This window comes from Oryctolagus cuniculus, chromosome 1 (assembly GCF_051225735.1).
Source record: "Oryctolagus cuniculus isolate XC-2025 breed Fujian yellow rabbit chromosome 1, ASM5122573v1, whole genome shotgun sequence".
NCBI classification, from domain to species: domain Eukaryota; kingdom Metazoa; phylum Chordata; class Mammalia; order Lagomorpha; family Leporidae; genus Oryctolagus; species Oryctolagus cuniculus.
The window spans coordinates 41,432,484-41,458,614 of record NC_142867.1 but is presented as its reverse complement, the minus strand read 5'-3'; the positions used below and the strand labels follow the sequence as shown (position 1 = coordinate 41,458,614).

Here is a 26,131-nt window from a genome sequence, read left to right as displayed (position 1 = left end):
AGAAGGCCACAACAGCAAAAGCTGTGCCAATCCAAAGCTTCTTCCATGTCTCCCACACTGGTGCAGGGGCCCAAGGAATTGGGCCATCTTCTAATGTTTTCCCATGCCATAGCAGAGAGCTGGATCAGATGTGGAGCAGTTGGGGCTCAAATTGGTGCCCATATGGGATGCTGGCATTGCAGGCTGCAGATTGACCCACTACGCAATTGCACTGGTACCACCATAATTTTTTTAAAGATTTATTTATCTGAAAGTCAGAGTTACATAGAGAGAGAAGGAGAGACAGAGAGAAAGAGATATCTTCCATCCGTTGGTTAACTCCCCAACTGGCCGCAACTGCCAGAGCTGTGCCAGTCCAAAGCCAGAAGCAAGGAACTTCTTCCGGGTCTACCAGAGTGGTGCAGGGGCTCAAGTACTTGGGCCATCTCTACTGCTTTCTGAGGCCATACCAGAGAGCTGGATCGGAGGTGGAGCAGCTGGGACTAGAACCGGCACCCATATGGGATGCCAGCACAGCAGGCGATGGCTTTACCTGCTACACCACAACGTTGGCCTCTCCATCAAAATTTCTTTATCCTGTCATCAGATAATGGACATCTGGATTGATTCCATATGGCAACTATTGGGAATTGAGCTGCAATGGGCATGGGGGTACAGATAACTCTTTCATATGCTCATTTCATTTTATTTGGGTAAATTCCCAGGAATGGGATGTCTGGGTCATACGGTACATCTATTTTCAGCTTTATGAGTTATCTCTATATTGTCTTCAACAGTGGCTGTGCCAGTTACATTTCCCCCAACAGTGGACCGGGGTACTTTTTCTCCAAATCCTCACCAGTATTTATTGTTTATTGATTTGTGTATGAGAGTCATTCTAATGGGAGTGAAGTGAAATCTCATTGTGGTTTTTATTTGCATTTCCCTGATGGTTAGTGGTCTTGAGCATTTTTTCACGTGTCTGTTGGCCATTTGTATTTCCTCTTTTGAAAAATGCCTTTTCAAGTCCTTTGCCTATTTCTTAACTGGATTGTTTGTTTTGTTGTTGTTGAGTTTCTTGAGCATTTATAGATTTTGGCTATAAATTCTTTATCAGTTGCATAGTTTGCAAATATTTTCTCTCATTCTATTTGTTACCTCGTCACTTTACTGAGTGTTTTTTTGGCAGTGTGAAAGCTTCTCAATATGATGTAATCTCATTTGTCAAATTTGACTTTGATTGCCAGTGTTTCTGGAGTCTTTTCCAAGAACTCTGCCTATGTCAATGTCTTGCTGTATTTTCCAATGTCCTCTAGTATTTTGATAGTATAAGGTCATAGATTTAGGCCCTTGATCCATTTTGAGTGTATTGATATATATGGTCTAAGAAAGGGGTCTTATTTCATACTTCTGCATGCAGAGTTCCAATTTGCCCAGCACCATTTTTTGAAGAGACAGTCCTTGCTCCAGGGATTGGTTTAAGTGCCACTGTTAAAGATTAGTTGGTTATAGATGTGTGAGTTGATTTCTGACATTTCTATTCTGTTCCATTGGTTTATCCATCTGTTTTTGTATTGGTACCTGGCTGTTTTGATTATAACTCCCTGTACTAAGTTTTGAAATCTGATATTGTGATACCTCTGACTTTTTTTTGTTTTTGTACAGATTGCTTTAGCTATTCAGGGTCTATTGTGTTTCCATATGAATTTCAGCATTATTTTTTTCTATATCTGAGAAGAATGCCTTTGGTATATTGATTGGTGTTACATTGAAACTGTAAATTGCTTTCAGTAGTGTGGATATTTTGATGACATTGATTCTTTCAATCTGTGAAAGAATATTTTTGCATCTTCTAATTTTCTTTAGTTTTTTGTAATCATAATTGTAGAGATCTTTGACATCCTTGGTTAAATTTATTGCAAGGTATTTTTTGTAGCTATTGTGTGTGGGATTGATCTTACAAGTTCTTTCTCAGCCAACACATTGTCTGTATATAAAAAAGCTGTTGATTTTTCTGTGTTGATTTTATATCCCTGCCACTTTACCAAACTCTTCTATGAGTTCCAATAGTCTTTTAGTGGAATCTTTTGGATATCCTAAATATAGAATCATGTCATTTCTAAATAGTGACAGTTGGACTTCCTCCACCCCAATTTGTATCCCTTTGATACATTTTCTTGCCTATTGGCTCTGGCTGAAATTTCCAGGACTATATTAAACAGCAATGGTGAGAGTGGACATCCTTGTCTGGTTCTGGATCTTAGTGGGAATGCTTCCTTGATCCATTTTGATTGGATTGTTGTGCATGGTTTAAGGTAGAGGTCTTGTTTCATACTTCTTCATGCAGAGATCCAGTTTTCCCAACACCATTTGTCAAAGAAACTAACCTTGCTCTAGGGATTGATTTTAGCCCCTTAGTCAAACTTTGGTTAGTTATAGATGCACTGGTTGATTTCTGGAGTTTCTTTTGTATTCCATTGGTCTATATGTCTGTTTTCGTGCCAATATCATGCTGTTTTGATTATAACTGTCCTGTAGTATGTCTTGAAATCTGGTATTATGATGTTTCCAACTTTGTTTCTGTTATATAAGATTGCTTCCACCCTTCAGGGTTTATTATGTTTCCAAATGCATTTTTACATTTTTTTCTATAACTGAAAAAATGCCATTGGTATTTTGATTGGGGTTGCAATGAATCTGTAAATTGCTTTCAGTAATATGACATTTTGATGATATTATTTCTTCTAATCCATGAACATGGAAGATTTTTCTACTTTTTTGTATTTATTTATTTATTTATTTATTTAATGTTTTATAATTTTAATCATAGAGATCTTTGCTGTCCTTGCTAAAATTTATTGCAAGATATTTTTTGTAGTCATTGTGAAAGGGGTTGATCTTAAAATTCCTTCACAGCCATGGCATTGTATTTGTATACAAAGGCTATTGATTTTTCTATATTGATTTTTATATCCTGCAACTTTATGAAACTCTGTTCTGAGTTCAAATAATCTCTTACTCGAGTCTTTTGGCTCCACTGTATATAGAATCATGACATCTGCAAACAGAGATAATTTGACTTTCTCCTTTCCAGTTTGTGTCCCTTCAGCTTTTTTTTTTTTTTTCTTGCCCGGTCACTCTGGCTAACACTTCTAGAACTATATTGAATAGCAGTGGCGAGAGTGGGCATTCTTGTCTCATTCTGGAACTTAGTGGGAATGCTTTCAGCTTCTCCCAATTCCATAAGATCCTGGATATGGGTTTTCATAAATTGCCTTGTTTATCTTGAGGAATGTTCCTGCTATACCCAATTTGCCTAAGTTTTTTTTTTTTTTTTTTATCATGAAAGAATGTTGAATTTTATCAAATACTTTCTCTGCATCTATTGGAATAGTCATATTTTTTATTCTTCAGTTTGTTCCTGTGATGTATTACCTTTATTGATTTGCAAATGTTGAGCCCTCCCTGCATACCAGAGGTAAATCCCACTTGGTCTGGGTGAATGATACATTTGATGAGTTGTTGTAATGATTAGATAGTATTTTGTTGAGAATTTTTGCATTTGTGTTCATCAGGAATATCGGTTAATAGTTCTCTTTCTTTGTTCTATCTTTTTCTGGTTTAGAAATTCAGGTGTTTTGGCCTCATAACTGAGTTTAGGTGGATTCTGTCCTTTCAATTATTTTTAATAGCTTGAGAAGAATTGGAATTAGTATTTCTTTAAATGTCTGGTGGAATTCAGCATTGAAGCCATCTTTTCCTGGACTTTTCTTTGTTGGGAGGGTGTTTATCACTGAATCAAACTCTATCTTTTCTATGTCTTCATGACTCAATTTTCGTAGATTGTGTGTGTCCAGGAATCAATCTATCTCTTCTAGATTTTCCAATTTGATAGCATACAGCTTTTTATAGTTCTTTTTATTTCTTGGTATCTATTGTTAAATTTCCTTTTTCATCTCTGATTTTATTGTTTCGGAACTTCCTTTTTTTTGTTAATTGGGCCAATGGTGTATAAATTTTGTTTATTTTTTCAAAAAACAGTCCTTTATTTCACTGACCTTTTGTACTTTTATCATATCAATACTGTTTATTTCTTCTCTAATTTTAATTATTTCTTTCCTCCTTCTAATTAGGTGTTTGTATTTTGTTGTTTTTGTAGGTCCTTAAGCTGCCTTGATAGTTCATTTATTTGGTACCTCTCTAACTTCTTGGTGTAGGCACCATTTGCTATAAAGTTCTCTCTTACTGCTTTATCTATATTCCATATGCTTTGATATGTTGTTTTCTTCATTTTTAATATTGCATTTTGATTCAAAATCTCAATTTCCTGGAAAAGGTCTTCATTCATGTCATTTATGGATTTCTTTAATTTGTGAATTTGCTTCTAATTGCTTCTGAGTAATTCCATGATTAATCTTTTGAGTTCTATTTCAGGTATTTCATCAAGCCCTTCATCTTCACATTTTAATATTGAAGTGTTCTTTTATTCCTTTGGGGTGTCAGGTTGTCCTATTTATTCTTTTTTGCTGAATTTCTGCATTTATTTTTTAGGCATTTGTGGAAATAATTGTTGGTTTTCTCCTTTGATGGCTTTTTTTTTTTTTTTTTAACGATACCTCCGTGGCTTAGTGGAGGGTCTGCTCTTTCAGTGAATACCCACAGGTATGTGCTGGGTGTGACCAGGTATCTCTGGTCAATGCTCCAGGTTAGATAGGGTATCCAAGGTGAAACCAAGCTGGGCATGGTAGATCTCCTCTTGTTAGCAGAATGGAGGGTATGATAACTTCTGATGGTATAATCACAATCTCACCTTCTCTTCCAAGGTGATCAGTGCCTGGTATTAGCCCACAGTGTATCCCATGAACTGTACAAATGATCTGTGTAATCCTTAATGTGAGCTTGGACAATGCTGCAATGACTTATCTCAGGTAATCAGTGAACTCTGAGCATGTGGATCAACACACAGTAATTGCCCAGAGACCCAGCTACACCCTCTACCCTGGTACGTAGTCACAGAATTTCCACAGTCTCAGCACACAAGACCCCCACAGTCATGAGGTGCAGACAATCTGCTTCACCCTCCTAGCCTGTCTGATCCATGGAGAGGCAGAGATGTTCCCCGGGGCCAGTTGCCTGTATGTCTGAGCCCTGGAGCTTGTGCTAAGTTGAGTGGCTGGGGCTACCTCACAGTCCTATGTGGGTACCCAGCCCTCTGTTAATAATCCCAGCCCAGCTCAAAGTCAGTGAGAAATGTGAAGTTTTCCTCTGGTGAAATTGGATCACAGGCATGCATAAGAACCACCAACCACAATCTCTACTCATTTCACAATATTGCCTTCTGCCTGCCAGTTACCAGGCAAGCACAAGAGCCTCTCTGCAGCTGGTAGTGATGTCAGAATGGTTCCTTCCCCAGGCCAGTTACCGGGTGAGCATACCTGAGTCGCTGCCGCATTCACTGCCGTCAATATGGCATCTTGTCCTTGCTGCTTGCTTGTTGCTATTTTCATGCATAAGAGCAGCCACAGATGCTACTTATGTCCAAAATGGCATCTGCCTTCTTGAGCCAGTTGCCAAGCATCATTGTTTGGGGGGGAATGGGGAGAGAGATATGCACTCCCCCCCTTTTTTTGCTGGATTAGTAAGTATCCTGCCCCCTTAAGGCTCCAGGTAGGATTCAAAGACAATGTAGTCCATGAGGCTCTCCCTCCAGGTATATCAGCAGTGGCAAGGGCTGCTGCATTCTGATCTCACCTTACTCTCCAAAGCTTGCACTTTCTCCAGCTCTCAGCTATTGGAGATTGTGTTAGTCTGTGCTCTTTACTGTGCATCTGCACCTTTCTCACTGTTCTGCAGCATTCCTCCATATATATATATATATATATATATGGAGGAATATATATATTCCTTCCTTATAATATCCACCACAGTTTTCTCTCCAACTTTTCCCCTAGAATGTACTTCCTCCACCTTTCTTTCTCTCTGTTCCCTCCCTCCTTCCTTCCTTCCTTCCTTCCTTCCTTCCTTCCTTCCTTCCTTCCTTCCTTCCTTCCTTCCTACCTTCCTTCCTTTCTTCATTTTCTCCTAGCCTAAAGCAATGCATCCTTTCCACATCTTGGAATGAATTTTGCCATCTTGGAATAAATCTCTCCTTTAAAAAAAAAGATTTATTTTTTTATCTGAAAGAATTACAGAGAAAGAAAGAGAGAATATATCATCTACTGGTTCACTCCCCCAGATTAACACGACCAGCAACAAGCCAGCCCAAAGCAGAAGACAGGAATTTCTTCCAGGTCTACCATGTGGATAGGAAGGGCCCAAACACTTGGGACATCCTCTACTGCTTTTCCCAGACCATTAGCAGGGAGCTGGATCAGAAGTGGCACACCCAGGACATCAACTGGCGTCCATATGGGATTATAGCATTACAGTCAGTGCCTTTACCTACTGAGCCACAATACTGACCCTAATATTTTGTCTTTAATAGAAGCACTGGGGGACTCTCATGCCTTCTCTTTCTGTGTTAGACAGGACTATGAAGAGCTAGAAAAGCAACTGAAAGAAGTTTTTAGGGAACGAAGCACCATCCTCCGTCAGCTGACAAAGACATCAAGAGAACTGAATGGAATTAAAGTCAATCTTCAGGTGAGAGGAAAACTAATATTCTCAGCAGAAAAGAATGAGTCTTATTTGTCTCAGTGGGTTAATATGCATTATCAAAAGTTTTAAATACATTTCTCGGCTTGACCATGGTATTTATTATTTTATTATTATATAAGCTTTGAAAATATATGCCACATGAAATGCAATCTAGGAGTCTGTGGTTTTCAAATATAGGAAATTACAAATTATGAGATTGGTAAAGTGATCAACTCCAAATAGCTTCTAAGATTAATTTGATCTTTGTGTTTTTCATATAATAAGATCAGATGAAGTAATTATGTCTAAGAGTTAAATGAATATAAGAATGATGTCTAGAAGAGTATTTTAAGTTACTTCAGATGAATCTGAAGAAACTTTAATAAACCTTGTTACTGACATAGGTAAATGCTTTAGAAAGGGAGTATTTGTAAACTGTATTAGCATGGTGAAATCTCAATCAAAACAGAAAAATTCCTGTAATATCTGATGATATATTTTTCTTAAACATTTCATTTACTGAGTGACTACTATATGTAAGAAAGCCTTGCATATATGACATTATTATGTCATATATACCCTACATATCTGTAGGGTAGTTAATAATATTATGATTTTCCATGTTATATAACATGATAAATCATACTTAGAGATGATATGTTGTATACAAATATCAGAAAAGAAACCAGGGTTTTAATGCAAGTAATTTGGCTCTGGAGTCTGTATATTAATTATTGGACTATGAAGAACATGGTATCACCAGTATCCACATTCTGCTTAGTTTACTATTCCCATGAGGATGGTGCTGCTGATGGTGATGATGATGCTGATTATGCTGATGATAATGATGCTGATGCCAATATCTAATAAAGCTTAACAAGGACAATGACTTGGGTTAGGCACTTTTTCTTACTTTTCTTTTAATTTTTACCATGAATACATTACTATATATATGAATATTTAATTAGCTCATTTTATAGGTAAATAGATGGTTACAGAAAGCTTAAGAAATTTAAAGCACACATATAGTCAGGTAGCCAAGGTGACTTTTGAAGCCAATGCTGAAGTTTTCATTCAAGATGTTGCATCACATCTGGAAAATATGAATCTAAGAGGGAAGAAAATAATGTCTACAACTCAAGAGGACTCAGCCATAGGTAGCAAGATAATAATGGTGTTGGGTAATTATAGTGCTATTAGGGAAGTGTACACAGAGCATTAGGGAAATGCAGACTAGCATGGAAAAGGATGTTAATTGATTACTGTTGGAAGTCAATGTCTGTACAGAACCTTATTATTTAATTTTGCAGAATTTATTGATAAATGGAAATTTACCACATGAGTAAGACTGGAGAAAATAATCCAGTTGTACTTTCTCAAAGGCACAGAATACTTGGCACATATAATAAAATGCCCAAAAGTGGTTTGTACTTACAGTGTTACTGAAACACTGTAGCAGTAGCTTAATCCAAGATGTCTAAACACAGTCTAGAAAATTGCTTAATAAAATTTTGTAATTTCTGGGACCAGTGCTGTGGCTTAGTAGGCTAAGTTTCCGAATGTCTCTACTGCTCTTCTTCCGATTCAGCTCCCTCTGATAGCTTAGTAAAGCACTGGAGGATGGCCCACATGCTTGGGTCCCTACACCTGCATGGGAGACCTGGAAGAAGGTCCTGGCTCCTGGCTTCGCATCAATTCAGCTCTGGCCAATGCAGCCATTTTGTAAACCAGCAGATGGAAGACCTTTCTCTTGATCTCTCCCTCTCTCTTTAACTCTACCTCACAAATAAATAAATAAATCTTTTAAAAATTGTAATTTGATAAAATTCATATTTAAAAATTTTTTATTCATTTTATTTATTTGGAAGGTAAAGAGATATAGAGACAAAAAAATCCTCCATTCATTTTCACTCCTCAAATTCCACAACATTTGCCCTGGGCCAGGTGGAACCTAGGAACTAGACTATTCACCTGGATCTGCTGCATGAGTGGCAAGACCCAAGTACCTGAGCCATCCATTACCTACTGCCTCTCAGGATGCTTTAGCAGGAAGCTAGCATCAACAGCAGGGCTAAGACTCAAACCAAGCCATACCAAGTTGATATATGGTTATCCATGTAATATCTTAATCATTGTGTCAAATGTCAGCCTTCATAAAGTTGATTTTTGAAAAACAAAACAGTTAAACACATTAAAACCATTAAACACTGTTGCAATTTTTTAAATGCTTTTTATTTATTTTTGAGTCAGCCATTTGTAAAATATTTTGTTTTTTATCGTGTTAAATCTTTCCCCAAAAATTAAGATATTATATGCATTAAAAATGAGGAAACAAGATTCAAACAGGTCAAAAGAATTTCCTAAAGCCTCACATGTAATCGATGGTGATTTCACCACTCAAACTTAAAAATAAATTTTTAATATGTATATTTTTAAAATATATTTTAATGAGACCCAGCTACTCTGCTTTTAATCAAGCTTCCTGTCAATTCACTGGAGAAAGTAGAAGAAAATGGCCTTTATTACTTGAGTCCCTGTCACCCACTTGGGATACTTGAATGAAGCTCCTGGCTCCTGGCTTTGACCTGGCCCAACCATGTCTTTTGTGGGCATATTGGGAGTGAACCAGTGGATGGAGAATCAATCTTTCTCTCTTTGTCTCTCCTTTTCTATCTGTCTTTCAATCTCTTAATAATACATTTTATTTTATTTATGCATTTTGAGATAGGAGAGAGAGAGATTGGGCTAGGACAAAAGTGGGGAGCTGGATACTCAATTTAGGTCCTCAAGAATGAGTGCCTGGGACCAAATTACTTGTGCAACCACTGCAGCCTCCAAGGATCTGTGTTGGTGAGAAGCAGGTGTCAGGAGCTATAGCCAAAAATTGAACCTAGAAACTCCAGTGTGGGATGTAGATATTTCAACCACCAGGCCAAATGCCTCCTATGGTTTCAACTTTTAACATCAAACATGACAGGTTATTCTTTTAAATAAGTTATTGAGTACAAATATGCAAGATGTTAAGGATGGCTGAATGGCACAGATTTTCCTATGAGAAAAGTTCAGGGACTTTTATGTTTAATTTTCTAGTATAAGCAATAATGGCTGAGTTGGCATATGTTTGTTTCTTTATACACTATAGAGACAAATTGCAATTTTAAGTATCTCACAATTTTAAATAGCTCATTTTGTGTGTATTTGTGTGTGTCCTAAGGCATTACTCATGGTGAAAAATAACACCACACAGGTGCATGACTTTTGACCATTTTGTTCTTGGATTGTACTATTTTCTGTTGTATGCAAGAAGACTTTTCTACCCCCATGTATTTGTAGAAATGGACAGAGCTGCTTTAACATGCCTGCAGAGAATGTGGTAAAACTTCAAAGGACAAGGAAAAGATATACTTTGTATCACTTATACAGAGAAATAGATATTTGGAGAGTAATTTCTTCCCCTTTGAACATCTAAATTTTGAGATTCTTCTCAATCCCTTTCACCCACTTTGTAGCACATGCACAAATTGATGTCATAAATTCTTTTGCTTGTTCTTAGGGCCAGAGGACCATCCTGGCCTTTTTTTTGCATTCTTATCTGTGTGTAGTCAGAACTCTGTAATATAGGCCAAAAACAAAGTGAGCCTCAATTTTTCACATGAATAAAACTTCCTTTTCCTGCTTTTCTTACCAGTCTTTAAAAAATGATGAGCAATCTGCCAAAACTGATGTTCAGAAGCTTCTGGAATTAGGCCTGAAGCAAAGGTAAGATTCAATTTTTCTTTTTGTCTTCTCAGTTTTTGTTGTTAGAGTATCAAATTCTATTCAGAAACTCCACTAGAATCGGTTTATTCCAAGTGTACGGGCTTATTATGTTCTTACACTTGAATGTACATATGAATCACTTGTAAAATCTTGAGCAATTGCAAACTATTGCACAGTAACTGGGGTGAGGCTCTGCATTTATACCAAGTTCCTTGCTGTTGGTGATGTTGCTGTTCCCTGAAGAACACAATTTAAGGGTCAAGGATGTGTATCATTTCTTGTTAGTAAGGTGAATCCTGATACTTCTGTCCCTCAACAGACCAGACACTTCTGATGTCAGTGGACCATGTTTAATAAGATCAAAACTTGATTATTGTGATAAATGGTAAGGAATGGAGTAATCTTGTAAGTAACACAAATACAATATCATTAGCCCTGGTTGGTTTATTTACAGGAGTCTATAATATGAGATTAATTTCTGTGGATTGCAAAAAGCTATATGATTATGAAATTGCTTCTCAAAGCAAAACAAAGGACAAAAAGGTTATCTTAAAGTAGAAACTGATAGTGTTATACATTTACAATAGACTCATCTACACACTTCACATATATTTTGCTTCATTCATATAACTTCTTTGTAAAGTAGATGACATTATTCCAATTTGATAGGAAATTGTTGCTCAGAGTATTTAACTGGATTACTAGAAGACATGCTAATTGGGCTTAGATTTAAAATCTTTTATCCAGTAGTCATATTCTTCTACACTGGCTCACAACAAGAAACACCAAAAAAGATATTAAAATGTTTATATTCAAATTGGAGTGCTGGGTTTGAGTCCCAACTTCTCTTTTGATTCTATCTTCCTGCTGATGCATCCAGCAGATGGTGGCTCAAGTGCATGAATCTGTCATTCTTGTGGGATACCAGTGCTGAGATCACGGCTCCTGGGCTCAACATGGCCCAGCTTCTATTTGCTGGTTCACTTCTCAAAAGCCTTCAGTGATCAACGTTGGACAGGGGCTGAATTCAGGGGCCAGGAATGAAATCCAGGTCTCCCATGCAGGCGGGAAGAACCTAGTCACTTGAGCCATCTCTTTGCTTCCCAAGATCTGCATTTGCAGCAATGTGCAATCAGTAGCTGAAAAATGAACCCAGGTATTTCAATGGTAGACACAGTCTTAATCAGTAGGCTGAATGCTAACACTTGAAGTTGCCTCTTGGCCAGAAGCCTATCACTGGCATACATTTATTTTGTATTGTTTTATATTTACTTATTTATTTAAGAGGCAGAGAGAAAGCTGAGAATCAGAAAATGAACGTTCAATCCAAGTCTTCCATAGGGGTGAGAGTGACTCAACTACTTGAGCCATCATCTGCTGCTTTGTAGAGTTTGCAATAGTATGAATACAGAATTGGGAGTGGAGATAAGACACATCTTGACACTCTAACATGGGATATGAGTGCCCTATCCAGGGTCTTAACTGCTAGGCCAAACATCTACCCCCATACACATTTGGGTTGAAATGATGACAACAGTGAAACGATGAAATAAAGTATGTTGGCTTATATACAGTGACATGTTTATTATCATCAAAACATGAATTTATTTTCAAAAGCAAACTTTACAAAGAGCTTGAATAAAATATCTATTTGAACATTTCCAAAAGTATGTTATTTAAACTACTTTATTGGTTTGAAATAAACACCTCTTAAAATAAATATATACGGGGTCAGTGCCGTGGCGCACTAGGTTAATCCTTCACCTATGATGCTGGCATCCCATATGGGCGCCAGTTCTAGTATCTGCTGCTCCTCTTCTGATCCAGCTATTGGCTATGGCCTGATGCGGGCTTGACATACAAAGCCCACGCACTGTCGGAATGCCACGCACTGTGAGTGGCAGGATCCCCACTACTGGCAGCATCATATGCTTTGTCCTTGGGTGCAGGTAATCAAGAATATGAATGAGAAGCAAAAGCTGGACATGATTAGAGATGTGAACATTCCAAGCAGAGGCTTAATTGCGCAGCACTGCAGCACTTGGCCCATGGAAGAAGTCACTCAATAAAAAACGAAATAAAACTGATGTTTTCTTATTGTAGTTTAAAAGTTTTGTCCAAATCAAAAAAAAAAAAAAAACATATCCACAACATGTATTATATGTGCTAAGTCAGAATGCAAAACTCAATTTTTTATTTAATAAATATAAATTTCGAAAGTACAACTTTTGGATTATAGTGGTTTTTCCCTCCTTAACCACCCTCCCATGCACAATACGTTTTTACAACAATTTCTCAAAAGAATATATTTGGTGTATTCATTTTTGTTGTTTACTTAAAGGAGAAATATTAAAAAATCATACTTACATGAGTGTGAAGCAGACTGAGTATTTAATTTCCAAATATAGAGACATGAATAAACAGCAAAAGAAAATATATCATCTTTGATTATGAAAAATATGAATTGATCATAAATTTGGAAGTCTTATCTGAGTCTGAAAGAAAGTGATGTGTAGTAGATATCCTGTGGCTACTCCTGGGTCTCAATTCCTCTCTTGATTTTGAGAACCCTTGTTCTCAGATCCTTGCCATCTGATCTTGACCTAGATTAGAAGTCCCTGGGTGAACCAACGGCAAAAGGAAGAAGACCTTTCTCTCTCTCTCTCTCTCTCTCTCACTGTCCACTCTGCCTGTCAAAAAAAAAAAAAAAAAAAAAAAGTCCCTGGAAACCATTTGTCTTTCATCAGCACTACAGTCATGAATTCAGTTAATTAGCTTAGAGATGGCCACCAAAGCAATACTCAATCAGTTGGAGTTTTTCCCTTGAAATTGTAACGAAGATACAACTAATCAGTGTTAGTATAGCTGCCACTAGAAGGCAAGTAAACAGGATATAGAGTTGGCACATAAAGCCATATGTAAAGTTAAGCAGAGAGAGTTTATGCAAAGAGAAAAAAAGAGGGATGTGTGTGAGAAAGAAGAGAGAGAGGAAGAGAAGAGAAGAGATTTAAGAGAGATTGAAAGTTGGGTTGAATTGTGACTGTTAATTTTTATGAAGTAGTTAGACTGTTAGATAATATAGATAATATAGGAAATTTCAGTTGGTGGATAGATTTTAAATTATAACATGTAGAGGGTAAGTTGTTGCAGTCATGAATAGTTCACTTGGGAACCCTGATATGTCTGCAAGGTTATCTTTAGAAAAATAAGAATAAATAATTTTATTTTCTATGGTGCTGTTGAGTCAATATTCCTGGAAGGCAATTTTTGATTCAGTGTAGTCAATGATGTTATAATAATATTTTCTGAAAACTAAAATACTGCCAGGAGTAGCAGCAAGTTCTCCATCTGTGATGTTATTAAAATAAAACCAATAATCTCTTATAAGATATGTCTTCTTGTAGAGTGATTTTGATGACTGTGCTTCATGTTTTTAATTCGGAATGGACGATTGTCAAATCGTTGCCATTTAAGATTTCTTGTAACTGAAAATTCTGTGATAAAATATATCAACATCCAAGAAATCTAACAGGAGTGTCACTGGAGGAGTAAGTTCTTTAGAATTAAATCTTGAGTTTAGGACCAATTAGGATGGTAGAGCATTTTGTGCGAGCGAGCAAATAGTTTAGGCTCACCCCAGATCATGGTAGAAGTGGTGCAGAAACAAGTCGGGAAACATCTCCCACATTAGGATCACCTTGCAAGTCTGTGAAGCAAAATTTTTAGATGAACTATACATGACAACAATGAACGTGCAAAGGAAGAATCTAGGAAGACAAAAATGGAAATATTATTCAGAAAAGAAAAATTGTAGTTTGCCATTTTTCCGGATAGCTTTCCTTGGCATAAAAATGTGAAGAATTTTCTATCTTCTCCAGATTTTTTTTAACAGACTTTAGTTTCTTTTTTGTATTGAACCCTACATTTCCTCTAGATGTCAGCATGAGAATTTTCAAAAACACACAAATACACACACACACTCCTAAACACAAGAGCATAGTTCAAAACTTTTGTGGGAAATAGAATAAAAAAGATGTTTATTTTGGTGCAAGAATTATTAAAATTCATTCATAGTTTATCTGTCTACCTAATTATCTATGGACAAATAAGAATTGTATGTATTTATTGGGTACCATGCTATATTTTGATTGTAATGCCTAGTCACAGTAAGTATATAAATCTCTTCAATCATTTAAGATTTTTCATTGTGAAATATTTAAAATCTTTATTTCTAGAATTTTTAGAGACATATACAATACTATGTTTATCTTTAATAATCTCACTGTACGATAGAATAGCAGAATTTCTTACTTCCATCTAACCATAATTTAGTACTACTTTTCTTTTTTAAGATTGAATTATTTATTTGAGAGAGTTACAGGCAGAGAGCGGGAGAAACAGAGAGACAGAGAACTTCCATCTGCTGGTTCACTGCCCAAAGGTTGCAACAGCTGGAGCTGGGCCATTCTGAAGCCAGGATCCAGGAACTTCTTCCATGTCTCCCATGCAGGTGCAGCGGCCCAGGCACTTGGCCATCTTGCACTGCCTTTCTCAGGCCATAAGTAGAGAGTCGGACAGAAGTGGAGAAGTTGGGACATGAATTGGTGCCCATATGGGATGCTCCACAGGCGGAGGCTTAACTTACTACACCACAGCTCAGGCCCAATTAGTACCAGTTTAAACTTTCACCTTCTCACCCTCATCCCTAAATTCCTAGTCTTTGGTAACAACCATTATACTCTCAACTTTCATGAGATCAAGCTCCTTAGATTCCACATTTGAGTAAATTCACATAGTATTTGTATTTCTGTGCCTGCATTATTTCCCTTTACACAATGCTCCCTAGTTTTCATCAGTGTCGCAAATGCCAAGATTTTATCAATTTTTATGATTGAAAAGATTTCTGTTGCATTTATGTAATGTATTTTTGTTATCCATTCATCAAATGATAGAAACTTAGGTTCTTTCTCTCTCTTGACAGTTGTGAGTAGATATGCAATAAAACTGTTCTTAACGGTATAATTTCATTTCCCCTAAAAATACCTACTGGATCATATGGTAGCTATATTTCTAGATTTTGAGGAGTCTTCATATTAGTTTTCTCAGTGGCTGTACCAATTTACATTTCCACTCAAATTTTCCTTTTTGCCAACTTTGGCCAGCATTTTTTTTCTCCCTCCCTCCCTCCCTTCCTTCCTTCTTTTTTTTCTTTTCTTAAAAGACTTATTTATTTGAAAGGCAGAGCTACAGAGAGGCAGAGGGAGAGAGAGAGAGAGAGAGGTCTTTCATCCACTGGTTCACTCCCCAAATAGCCATAATGGTCACAGCTGAGCCAATCTGAAGCCAGGAGCCAAGAGCTTCTTCAATGTCTCCCATGTGGGTGTAGGGGTCCTTGGGCCATTTTCTACTGCTTTCCCAGGTCACAGCAAAGAGTTGGATTGGAAGCAGAGAAGCTGGGTCTTGAACCAGCAGCATATGGGATGCAGACATTGCAGACAGCAGCTTTACCCACTATACCACAGTGTTGTTTGGCCAGAATTTATTAACTATTATTTTTGTGATAATAGTCAATCAAATAGGACTGTAGTGATACCTCATGGATTTGATTTATATTTCTTTTACAATTAGTGATGTTGAGCATGTTTTCATGTACCTGCTAGTCATTTGTATGAGAAATGAAGAATGTCAGTTTGGACCTACTGCTCATTTATTTTTGTATTAAATTATTTTATTAACAATAATTACAAGTTTATGAGGTACAATGTAACATTTCTTTTTTCTTTGTGCTTATAAAATAATTTTTAAAATTTATTTTAAGGTTTAACAATGTTTAAGATTTTGCCATATTCACTTAATATGCAGTTATTATACAGATACATACATACTATTTTTTTCTTGAAAATGTACATATTAATATCACACAATTTGAGATTCATGACAATGTTCATAAAATGGGGAAAGAAGAGTATATTGTCAAGTAGATAGTATAATTCTGTGAAGACAGTGTTCGTAACTATAATAATATGACATCAACAAAATTTTTATTCTCTCTCTATATAAAGACACACCTTCACCCCCATGTTTATAGCAGCCCAATTCACATTAGCGAAGATAAATAATCAACCTAGATATCCATAAATGATGACTGGATAAAGAAAATATGGTATATCTACACAATGGAATCTTGCCCAGCCACAAAATAACAATGAAATATTAACATTCCAACAAAACGGATGGAGAGCAGGATGTTTTTAATTTAATTTTTCAATATTAAGTTGTTGTAGTTTGTTATATATTCTAATTATTAACTCCTGGTCAGATGTATAGATTGCAAATATTTTCTCCTATTCCGTAGACTTTTTCTTCACATTGTTGATAATTTCCTTTATTGTGTAAAAGGTCTGTAGTTTAATGAAATCCTATTTGTGTATTTTTGCTTTTGTTTGCTATACTTTTGAGAGCTTATCCAAAATATCCTTTCCCACTTCGATATCCAGAAGCATTTCCAATGTTTTTCTTCCCATTGTTTCAAAGTATCCTGATTTTATAATGAGGTTTTTAATCTATTTTCAGTAACTATGATACGTGGTGAGAGATAGAGGTCTACTTTCTTACTTCTTCATGTGGATATGCAATTTCCCCAGCACCATTTATTGAAAAGGCTATCCATTTTTCAATGCATGTTATTAGCATGTTTGTCAAAGATCAATTGGCTGTAGATGTATGGGTTTAGTTCCAGGGTCTCTGTTATGTTCCGTTGATCTGTGTGTTTACTCTTATGCTAATAAGATATTTTAATTGCTATTTCTTTTGGTTATATTTTAAACCCAGGTAGTATAATGCCCCTTGCCTTGTTCTTTATGTTCAAGATTGCTTTGGATGGTCTTAATATTCATTTTCCATGAACTCTCTGCAAACTTCTCCTGTGTGTGTGTGAGGCTGGGCTTGTGTGTACTTATTTTATAAAGTATATTTTTATAATTTCTTCTTGTTAACTTTTATGTCTATCATTTAAAAATAAAAATGAGCATTTTAAAATTGAAAACATGAAAATCACAATAATTATAGCTTTTTTCAGCTGGAAATATATTATATATATAATACATAAATTATCTTTTTTCTCTCTGTCCATTAGAATGGATAGTATAATGACTGTAGTGTCCGAGAGTGTCTAGAGCACAATTACACCACCTCTGTTGACAATGGCTTCCTATCTGTCCTAAGAAGGCATACTTTAATGTGTGACATTTAAGAGTCTTCCACATTACAGGACTAAAAATTATGTAAAGACTGATATCACACTATGTTATTCCATGGGTCTCTTTGAAGAAAACAAATTTGAAGCAAAAATCCACATTAAGAGTCAACAATGTGGCACAATAGCTAAACTGCCCTGTATAATGCTGGCATTTCATATCACAGTGCCTATTAGATTCTGGGGTGCTCTTGTTCTAATCCAGTTTCCTGATAAGAAGCCTGGGAACAAAGCAGAAATGGCCCAAATGCTTGGGACCTTGGCACCCACATCAGAGTCTAGGATAGTGTTCCTCACTTCTGGGTTTGGCCTGGCACAGCCTTTCCTTGTGTTGTGGCCATTTGGGGAATGGAATACCTCTCTCTCACTTTCTCTCTCTCTCTCTCTCTCTCTCTCTCTCTCTCTCTCATTCTTTCTGTTACTCTGGCTTTCAAATAAATAACAAAATTAAATAAATCTCTGAAATTCATGCAGTAATAATGATAACAGCACACACACACATACACACAGTTTCTGTTATCTTCAGCGAATCATGACAAAAAATTCTGCCGCAGGTTAAACCATGTTATTGCATCATCAGGCAAGCATAAATCATCACAGCACCAAAGTGACGTTAATTATTTTGTAATTTATTCTGATAATATTTTTACCTGTTGAACAAGGTTCAAAGTGATTCCAACAAATATGGATTGTCTCCCATTCTTGAAATGTGTACTTAGAATAATGTTTTCTAGTGTAGGATATCAGATGAGATTGGGTACATTCAGGGTGGTATGGATATCCAGGAAAATTATCCAGTCTCCTTGGATGGAATAGCAGCTGTGGTTTGTTGGATGTAATGGGCAAAGAATGCTCATGAGGGCCTAGAATGGTGCTGGTGTATGTAACAAAGATCTAGCATTTTGTTACAAACTTCTTTGCATCCATCACGCTCTGTACTTTCCATTCATGATATCACCTACAAGTGCCCATATACCCAAAAGGTAACTGTCACTACGCCCATTTTGTAGATGAATACACTGAGCTTTAGAGGGTTTATCATTTGTCCATGTTTCCAGGGCTAGTCTTTTGGTATCAAATTTGGAATTTTGTACTAGTTTGAGTGTCTTGTTGCTGCTGTTTGAGAGTGTTTTTCTATAAATAATTAATGCACGCACACACACAGACACACACATACCATGCACATGCCCCAGCCATTGTCTAATATTAGATTCACTTGAAATGATAGATTATTTGGTAAAATTTAGCCACAGAAAGACAATATGACTTGACATGAATGTTTACAAACCAAAATCTCATTTAAGACTGCAAATGTTTGGAAATATTTTAATTTTTAAAAAAAGAGACAGAGTTTATATGTATCAGCAAGCATGAGACAAAATGTGAATATATGCCTAGGCATACATTTCCCTGTTACACCCATTAAGCATGTCAACATCAAATTTGAAATAAGTCTTTTTCCCTTTTGTTTTTACAGAAACACTCAGGCTTTATGAAGGGATGTCTAAAGCACAATACTTTAGAATTAATCAATTAGGAACAGCAGAAGGGAACTGTAATTTTATCCTATCAGCAAGTGTAGGGTGACTTTTTCTAAACAGCATGCTCACACCCTGGCATGCTCTCAGTGAAATTAGCTTTTCAACTCAATTTATTATATTGATTTGATTTAGCACATTATGCAGGTCACAGATGATTCACACAGTGGGATTCTTATAAAACATAATAGCAGGTCAATCTCCTTTAAATACAGCTTCCTTTTAGCTATTTTTATGGGAGAGAAAGCCCTTTATTACCAGAATCCCTGGATACATTGTATGCTTAGTTGTGGCTTTATGCAATTCAAGTTGTCTGTTTGCTAAATGTAAGTAGATAGCAAAACCTCCTCTCATAATAGACATAGGAAATGACAAAATCATATTATATTCTGTTTTGCTCTCTGTTTTCTCCTAAACTAGAGAAGAAATGAAGTCTCTTCAGGAGGCCCTGCAAAATCAACTTAAAGAGACATCCGAGAAAGCAGAAAAACATCAGGCCACTGTAAGTATGTTTCTTATTTGTGCCCTTGCTTTAGTGGTTGAAAATTGTCACTTTCCTTTTCAAAAGTGACTATGGAACAAACCAACCTTTAAAAAGCAAAAGAGAAAAATACAATAAAAAGAAGCTTAAGTCAATGTGATTAGAATAATACCTTCGCATCGTTCATTCAAAGAAACAATTAATACTAGATTTGATTCTTAGGAGTCGTCTAATTCCCAACTTTCCTTTGTGATTGACAAGCCAAGGAGAGAGAAGGGCAAGGATCTTGAGTACAGCCCCAGATTCATGGTTCTTGGACTAGGGAATGAAACTGACCCTAGAGTAATCTGAGAAACTGTATAGAATCACAAGCCACATTGCATAGTCACCGAATAGGAATCTCTCAGAAGCAGGACCTGTTTCCTCAGCCCCTTAGGTGTTATTAATACACCCCAAAGTTTACAACATACTGCTCTGCAGACCTTTATCTCTCTAAATAATGTTCCCTTGGACCACACACTTCAGCTCTTATGCTTCCTTTTCAATAAGGAAAGGAGGGATGGTGCTCCTGAGGGCAGTGCTGAAAACTATTTCTACCTTATTTCTAAGACTCCCCTTGATCATCATTGGGCATAAGCCATATGTATTTATTTCTAGGGACTAATCTGTTTTGAATATATATTCACAGAAAACTCAAGGCTTAATAAGGCCAACAGATCAAGAAATGACTACCATTGCAAAGGTAGCTCATTTCTCATAGTTCCCAGAGAGGTGACGTGGCCATGCCCCTGGCCAGATCAGGAAACACTGGGGCTTGTCACTAGGCTGAGGGATAGGTGGACACTGTGGGCCTCAGTCTTTATTGTGTTTTCTGAGTCAAGGAGAGGGTGAAGCAGGGCAAAGAAACAGGATGGCCAGTTTGAATGATTTCAATGGGGACTGGGAAATATGGGCTCCCCTAATGATGAGTGCCCAGCCCTGATGTGATTCACACAAATTCAGAGTTGCATGGAACGTGAGAGCCAGGTCAAAGGGGTAGTTAAGCATGTTACTCCTGAATTGGTTGATCTGTATTTTAAAAGCATGGTCCCATGATTGGGACTGCTCCTTAGGGATTCGGGCAGAAATGAGGGAGGCAGGAGGGCAAGGCATATAACTCAATCATATTTTGGTTTATCCCCAAATAAATTAGTCCAGCACTTGCATGGAAGTCAAACCTTGATTTGTATACCCCTGTGGATAAAGTATCCAATTCACATATCTACAAACATGGGTAATGCTGGATCTGCACCAGGGTCAGTTACCTGGGTCTCTCAACTCTTTAAATAAAAACTGTCAATAAGAGGCTGGCGCTGTGGCATAGCAGGTAAAGCCACTGCCTGCAGTGCCAGCATCCTGTATGGGTGCTGGTTTGAGTCCTGATAGCTCCACTTCTGATCCAGCTCCCTGCCTGGGAAAGTACCAGAAGATGGCCCAAGTCCTTAGGGCCCTGCACCCAGTTGGGAATCCTAGAAGAAGTTCCAGACTCTTGGCTTCAGATTGTCCCAGCCCCAGCTGTTGTGGCCATTTGGGCAGTAAACCAGTGGATTGAAGACCTTTCTGTCTCTCCCTCTCCCTGTTTGTAACTCTAACTCTGAAATAAATAAATATTTTTTTTAAAAAAGTCATTTTGTTTATTTCTCTCTGTATCTACCTCCCTGTAACTCTGTCTTTGCCTTTCAAAGAAATAAATAAATGTTTTAAAAATATTGTCAATATACTTTTGATTGCAAGACTCCTTTTTTTAAAGATTTATTTTATTTATTTGAAAGATAGAGTTACAGAGAGGGGTAGAGATGGAGAGAGAGGTCTTCCATCCTCTGGTTCACTCCACAAATGGCTGCAATGGCCAGAGCTACGCCAGTTCCAAATCCAGGAGCCAAGAGCTTCTTCCAGGTCTCCCACATGGGTGCAGGGGCCCAAGGACTTGGGCAATTCTCTACTGCTTTCTCAGGATATAGCAGAGAGCTAGATCGGAAGTGGAGCAGCCAGGACTCAAACTGGTGCCCATACGGGATGCCCACGCTTCAGGCCAAGGCTTTAACCCACTGGGCAACAGCGCCGGCCCCTTGCCAGACTCCTTTTAACAACCTTAATTAGATTATGGAATTTTGTTTTGTTTCATTTTCTGAAATTCAGCTCAGTTTATCATCTGGGACATGATTCCTGGAGAAAATTTTTCTAATAATGATTGTTGACTTTCTTAGGTTCAGGGTTTTTCCTGCTAAGGATTCACCATTACCTGTTCTGCCCGTCTGTAAAGGCATGCATATTGGCTCTTCACTGCTATGTCACCACAACACACAGTGTTCCTTTGCAATGAGACCAGGGGTGTAGCTTTCTGGACTCCAAATTTTACTTATAATGATAGACAAATTTTGAATACTGGCAGGTTGATCATTTTGACATCTAAATTACAAATCAGCTTCGTTACAAATCCACTTCAGCTTTGACTGATCACATTTAATCTCATCACATTTTTATCTATCTATCTATCTATCTGATATATCTACAGCCTGATGACAAATGATGGCATTTAGAGAAAAATAGAAATAATCACAATATCATTTTCTCAGATCCTCACAATAAAGCTACATTTATTTATTGTTTCTTTGCTGTATTGAGTACTAGTTTCTCCATTTCTATTCCAGCCTCCAGTTAAAGCACCCAGAAAAGTAGCAGACAATAATCTAAGCAGCCCATGTCTGAGACCCAGTTGGAATTCCTGGACCCTGCCTTTGAACTGTTGCAGCCCTGACTATTGTGGCCATTTAGAGAGTGTACTAGCAGATGGAAGATCTTTCATTACTTTCTATCACCTGTCTTTTATGTTTTTGTGTGTTTACCTCTCTCTCTGTGTGATGACAGAAACTTTAACAAATGTAGAAATGATATAAATGCATACACACTTATATACATATGTGTATATATGTAGGTACATAAATACTCTAATGTATTGAAAATATAAATTATAACCATTTAAAATTTTCATGTTCATCCAGAAGAATTTAGGGGAAGACCATTTTCTTATCACAGAAGTCATCAAATACAAACTTTCATACTTTCATAAAAATTCAAACAGAAAGCTCTTCAGTTTTTCTTTGTATCTAAAGATTGTAAGTTAACTAAGTTCTAAATAAATTTACTTATTTATTTATTTGAAGGGCAGAGTTACAGAGAGAGAGAGAAAGAGAGAGAGAGAGACAGAGAGAGAGAGAGAGATCTTCCACTCACTTGTTCACTCCCCATATGGAAAAAAAGGCTGGGGCCAGCCATGCTGAAACCAGGAGTCTGGAGCATTATCCAGGTCTCCCACATGGATTCGGAGGTCCAAGCACTTGAGCCATCATTTGCTGCTTTCCAAGATGCATTAGCAGGGAGCTGGATTGTAAGTGGAGCAGACAGGACGTGATCTTGCGCCCATATGTGATACTCTCATTTCCAGTAATGGCTTAACACACTGTGTCACAAAGCTAGTCCCGTAATTGTGTGTGTGTGTGTGTGTGTGTGTATAAACAACATATACGATATATTATATATTATACATATTATATAATATAGTATATTAAATATATATTATGTATTATATCATATATAATTTATATAAACAATAAATAAATAAATGTATACACACAAATATATATATATTTGCTTTTAGATTTATTTATTTTACTTGAAAGTCAGAGTTGCACAATGAGAAAAGGAGAGGCAGAGAGAGAGAGAGAAAGAAAGGTCTTCCATCTGCTGCTTCACTCCCCAAATGACTGCAATGGCCAGAGCTGCGCTGATCTGAAGCCAGGAGCTTCTTCTGGGTCTCCCACATGGGTTCAGGGGCCCAAGGACTCAAACCATCTTCCACTGCTTTCCCAGGCCATAGCAGAGAGTTGGATTGGAAGTAGAGCATCCGGGACTAGAATCAGCACCCACATGGGATGCTGGTACTGCAGGTGGCGGCTTCACTTGCTATGCCACATCACCAGCCCCATTTGCTATATATTTTTAAGATTTTTTAAATTGTAAATCACTCACTAGTTACTTTTCCTACTGGCGCGACTATGGTTGTAATCATAGGTTGGATAAGAAAGGAAGATTATGATAATTGTAATTTCTGTCTCTAAACTAGGAAGACAATTTTGGATTTGATTCTAAAATATTGTACTATATTAGGTGTAGGTGCAGATAATCTCATGCTCTGCTCTTTATTATATATCTCAGTAGTAAGTCATTTCCCATAAAAATGAAAGATTGTATGCTTTATGCAAATGATGTGACAAATAAAGAACCTGGTAAATGCAAAGTAAAATGCTGTGAAGCATAAAGATGATTTTCTTATTAAATTACAAGATTGCAAAAGGAGATTCAATCCTGAAAATTAAATTTATTACCTTTTCAAGTCACATCTTTTTTCATCTAATTCTGTAAGCATACTCTTTATGAAAGCCTGAAAATTTCTTTTTATTATTGAGCAAATACTAGAATAACAAATTTTTCAAACCTTTGATTCTTATGGAAAACCAGACACAGCAAGGAAGAATAAACTCTCAAATGTACGTAGGACAATTAAAGTTATTAATGGTGCTTGGTTGCATTTCATTACTCTTGTTAACTTTTATGGCTTAACTTCTCCTAAGTGTGACATAATTAGGCGAAAGCAAGACATACCTTCAAGCTTTTACTCCCATTAAAAATAAAGAATTACTTTGGCCCCTCCATTCATTATTCAAAGTAAATACGTCTACAAGTATTTGCAAAGTCAATATCAATAGTAGTTTCTGTCCCTGAGAATTATTTCATAACTGTCTGCTAGAAATGGTTACTTCTCCAGCAATATTAAAACCTGCTGGGATTCTGAACCATTGTTTTCAAAATTCCAATATTTTTAAACAATTCTGGATACATTTTAGATCCTCAATATTTACAAAGTGCATTTTCAAGATTTTTCTATCCCTATTTAACATTGAAGTAATATAGTTTTTGCATTCCACTATATTTTCATTATACGCTTAATTAATGGTAATTTTAAATTATAATTAAAATATTGAACAGTATCAATATGTGAGGATTTAGAAAAATAATATTATCAGTACAAGAAGAGGTTATTAACATAAGTGAAATACGTTCAAGTAATTCAGGACTTAAAGAAAAATGTGTAGAGGCTTGTGCTGTGGCATAGCAGATTAAGCCACTGCTTGTAGTGCCAGCATTTTATATGTGAGCTGATTCGAGTTCCCACTGCTCCCCTTCTGATATCATGTGCTGCTAATGGGCCTGGGAAAGCAGCAGAAGATGGCCCAAGTGCTTGGGGCTCTGCACCCTTGTGGGAGAGCCGGATGAAGCTTTTGGCTCCTGACTTCAGCTTGGCCCAGTCTATGCTGTTGCAGCCATTTGTGGAGTGAACCAACGATGGAAGACCTCTCTTTCTGTCTTTCCATCTCTCTCTTTGGAACTTGAACTTTCAAATTAAAAAAAAAAATAAAAATCTTTAATATATCAAAATTGTCTTGTTAATAAAGTTCTTAGATAGAAAAGGGTATAAAGGGCTGGCACCATGGCTCACTAGGTTAATCCTCTGCCTGTGGTGCCAGCATCCCATATGGGCACCAGGTTCTAGTCTTGGTTGCTCCTCTTCCAGTGCAGCTCTTTGCTGTGGCCCGGGAGGGCAGTAGAGGATGGCCCAAGTGCTTGGGCCCTGCACCCGCATGGGAGACCAGGAAGACGCACCTGGCTCCTGGCTTCAGATCAGCGCAGCCCCGGCCGTGGTGGCCATTTGGGGAGTGAATCAACAGAAGGAAGACCTTTCTCTCTCTCTCTCTCTCTCTCTCTCTCTCTCTCTCTCTCATTGTCTAACTCTACCTGTCAAATAAATTTAAAAAAAAGAAAGAAAAGAAAAGGGTGTAAAGTCTTTATTTGGAAGTACACTATTGTTTTGCATATATATATATATATATATATATATACATATATATATATATTCTGCATGGCCTCAAGTCACTCAGTAATTCCTTTGCTTTATCAAACTGAACTATCTACCTAATTGGTCAATAATTATGACCAATTTTTTGGATGCCTGTCAGTATCTTTATAGTACAAACCCCATGAGAGTATTATAGGCTTCGAGTTTCTCCTATTTTTTATGTAAGCCAGAGAGGAGTGGATATTAAGAGTCATCATAAAACTTTTAATGGAACTTTATAGAAAGCCAAGTCCAAGACTTAACATGGATAAGACCATTTGGTGCTGCTAGAAATATTGCAGCTTATGAAGATAACAGATACAGGAGTACATGGATTTTTATTCATATATTCCTGCCCTTCAACTAGCTCTTCACATACCTACTTCATCTATCTCTACAAAAATCATTCCTCTGCTTATTCATTAGCCTCAGCTTTGACTCACAGAATCCTTTATCTGTCTCAGTTGCAAACTCACTAATAATTTCTACGT

At 36.9% G+C, this 26,131-nt stretch overlaps 1 protein-coding gene and 1 pseudogene across 3 annotated transcripts in view; one reads left to right on the top strand and one right to left on the bottom strand.

Moving 5' to 3' along the window:
* LOC103351692 (ankyrin repeat domain-containing protein 49-like) overlaps nt 1-5,486 on the bottom strand; it is an 82,997-nt pseudogene extending 77,511 nt beyond the window's left edge.
* LUZP2 (leucine zipper protein 2) overlaps nt 1-26,131 on the top strand; it is a 527,801-nt gene that overhangs the window by 219,925 nt on the left and 281,745 nt on the right. For 2 of the 3 annotated variants that reach the window (XM_008268979.5, XM_089310454.1), the window contains exons 2-4: nt 6,508-6,621; nt 10,304-10,374; nt 19,588-19,669. In XM_008268979.5, the coding sequence (XP_008267201.1) occupies nt 6,508-6,621; nt 10,304-10,374; nt 19,588-19,669 (267 nt within the window). Of the gene's footprint in view, nt 1-6,503; nt 6,622-10,303; nt 10,375-19,587; nt 19,670-26,131 lie in introns of all 3 variants that reach the window. The other variant, XM_051852030.3, reaches the window with a different exon arrangement.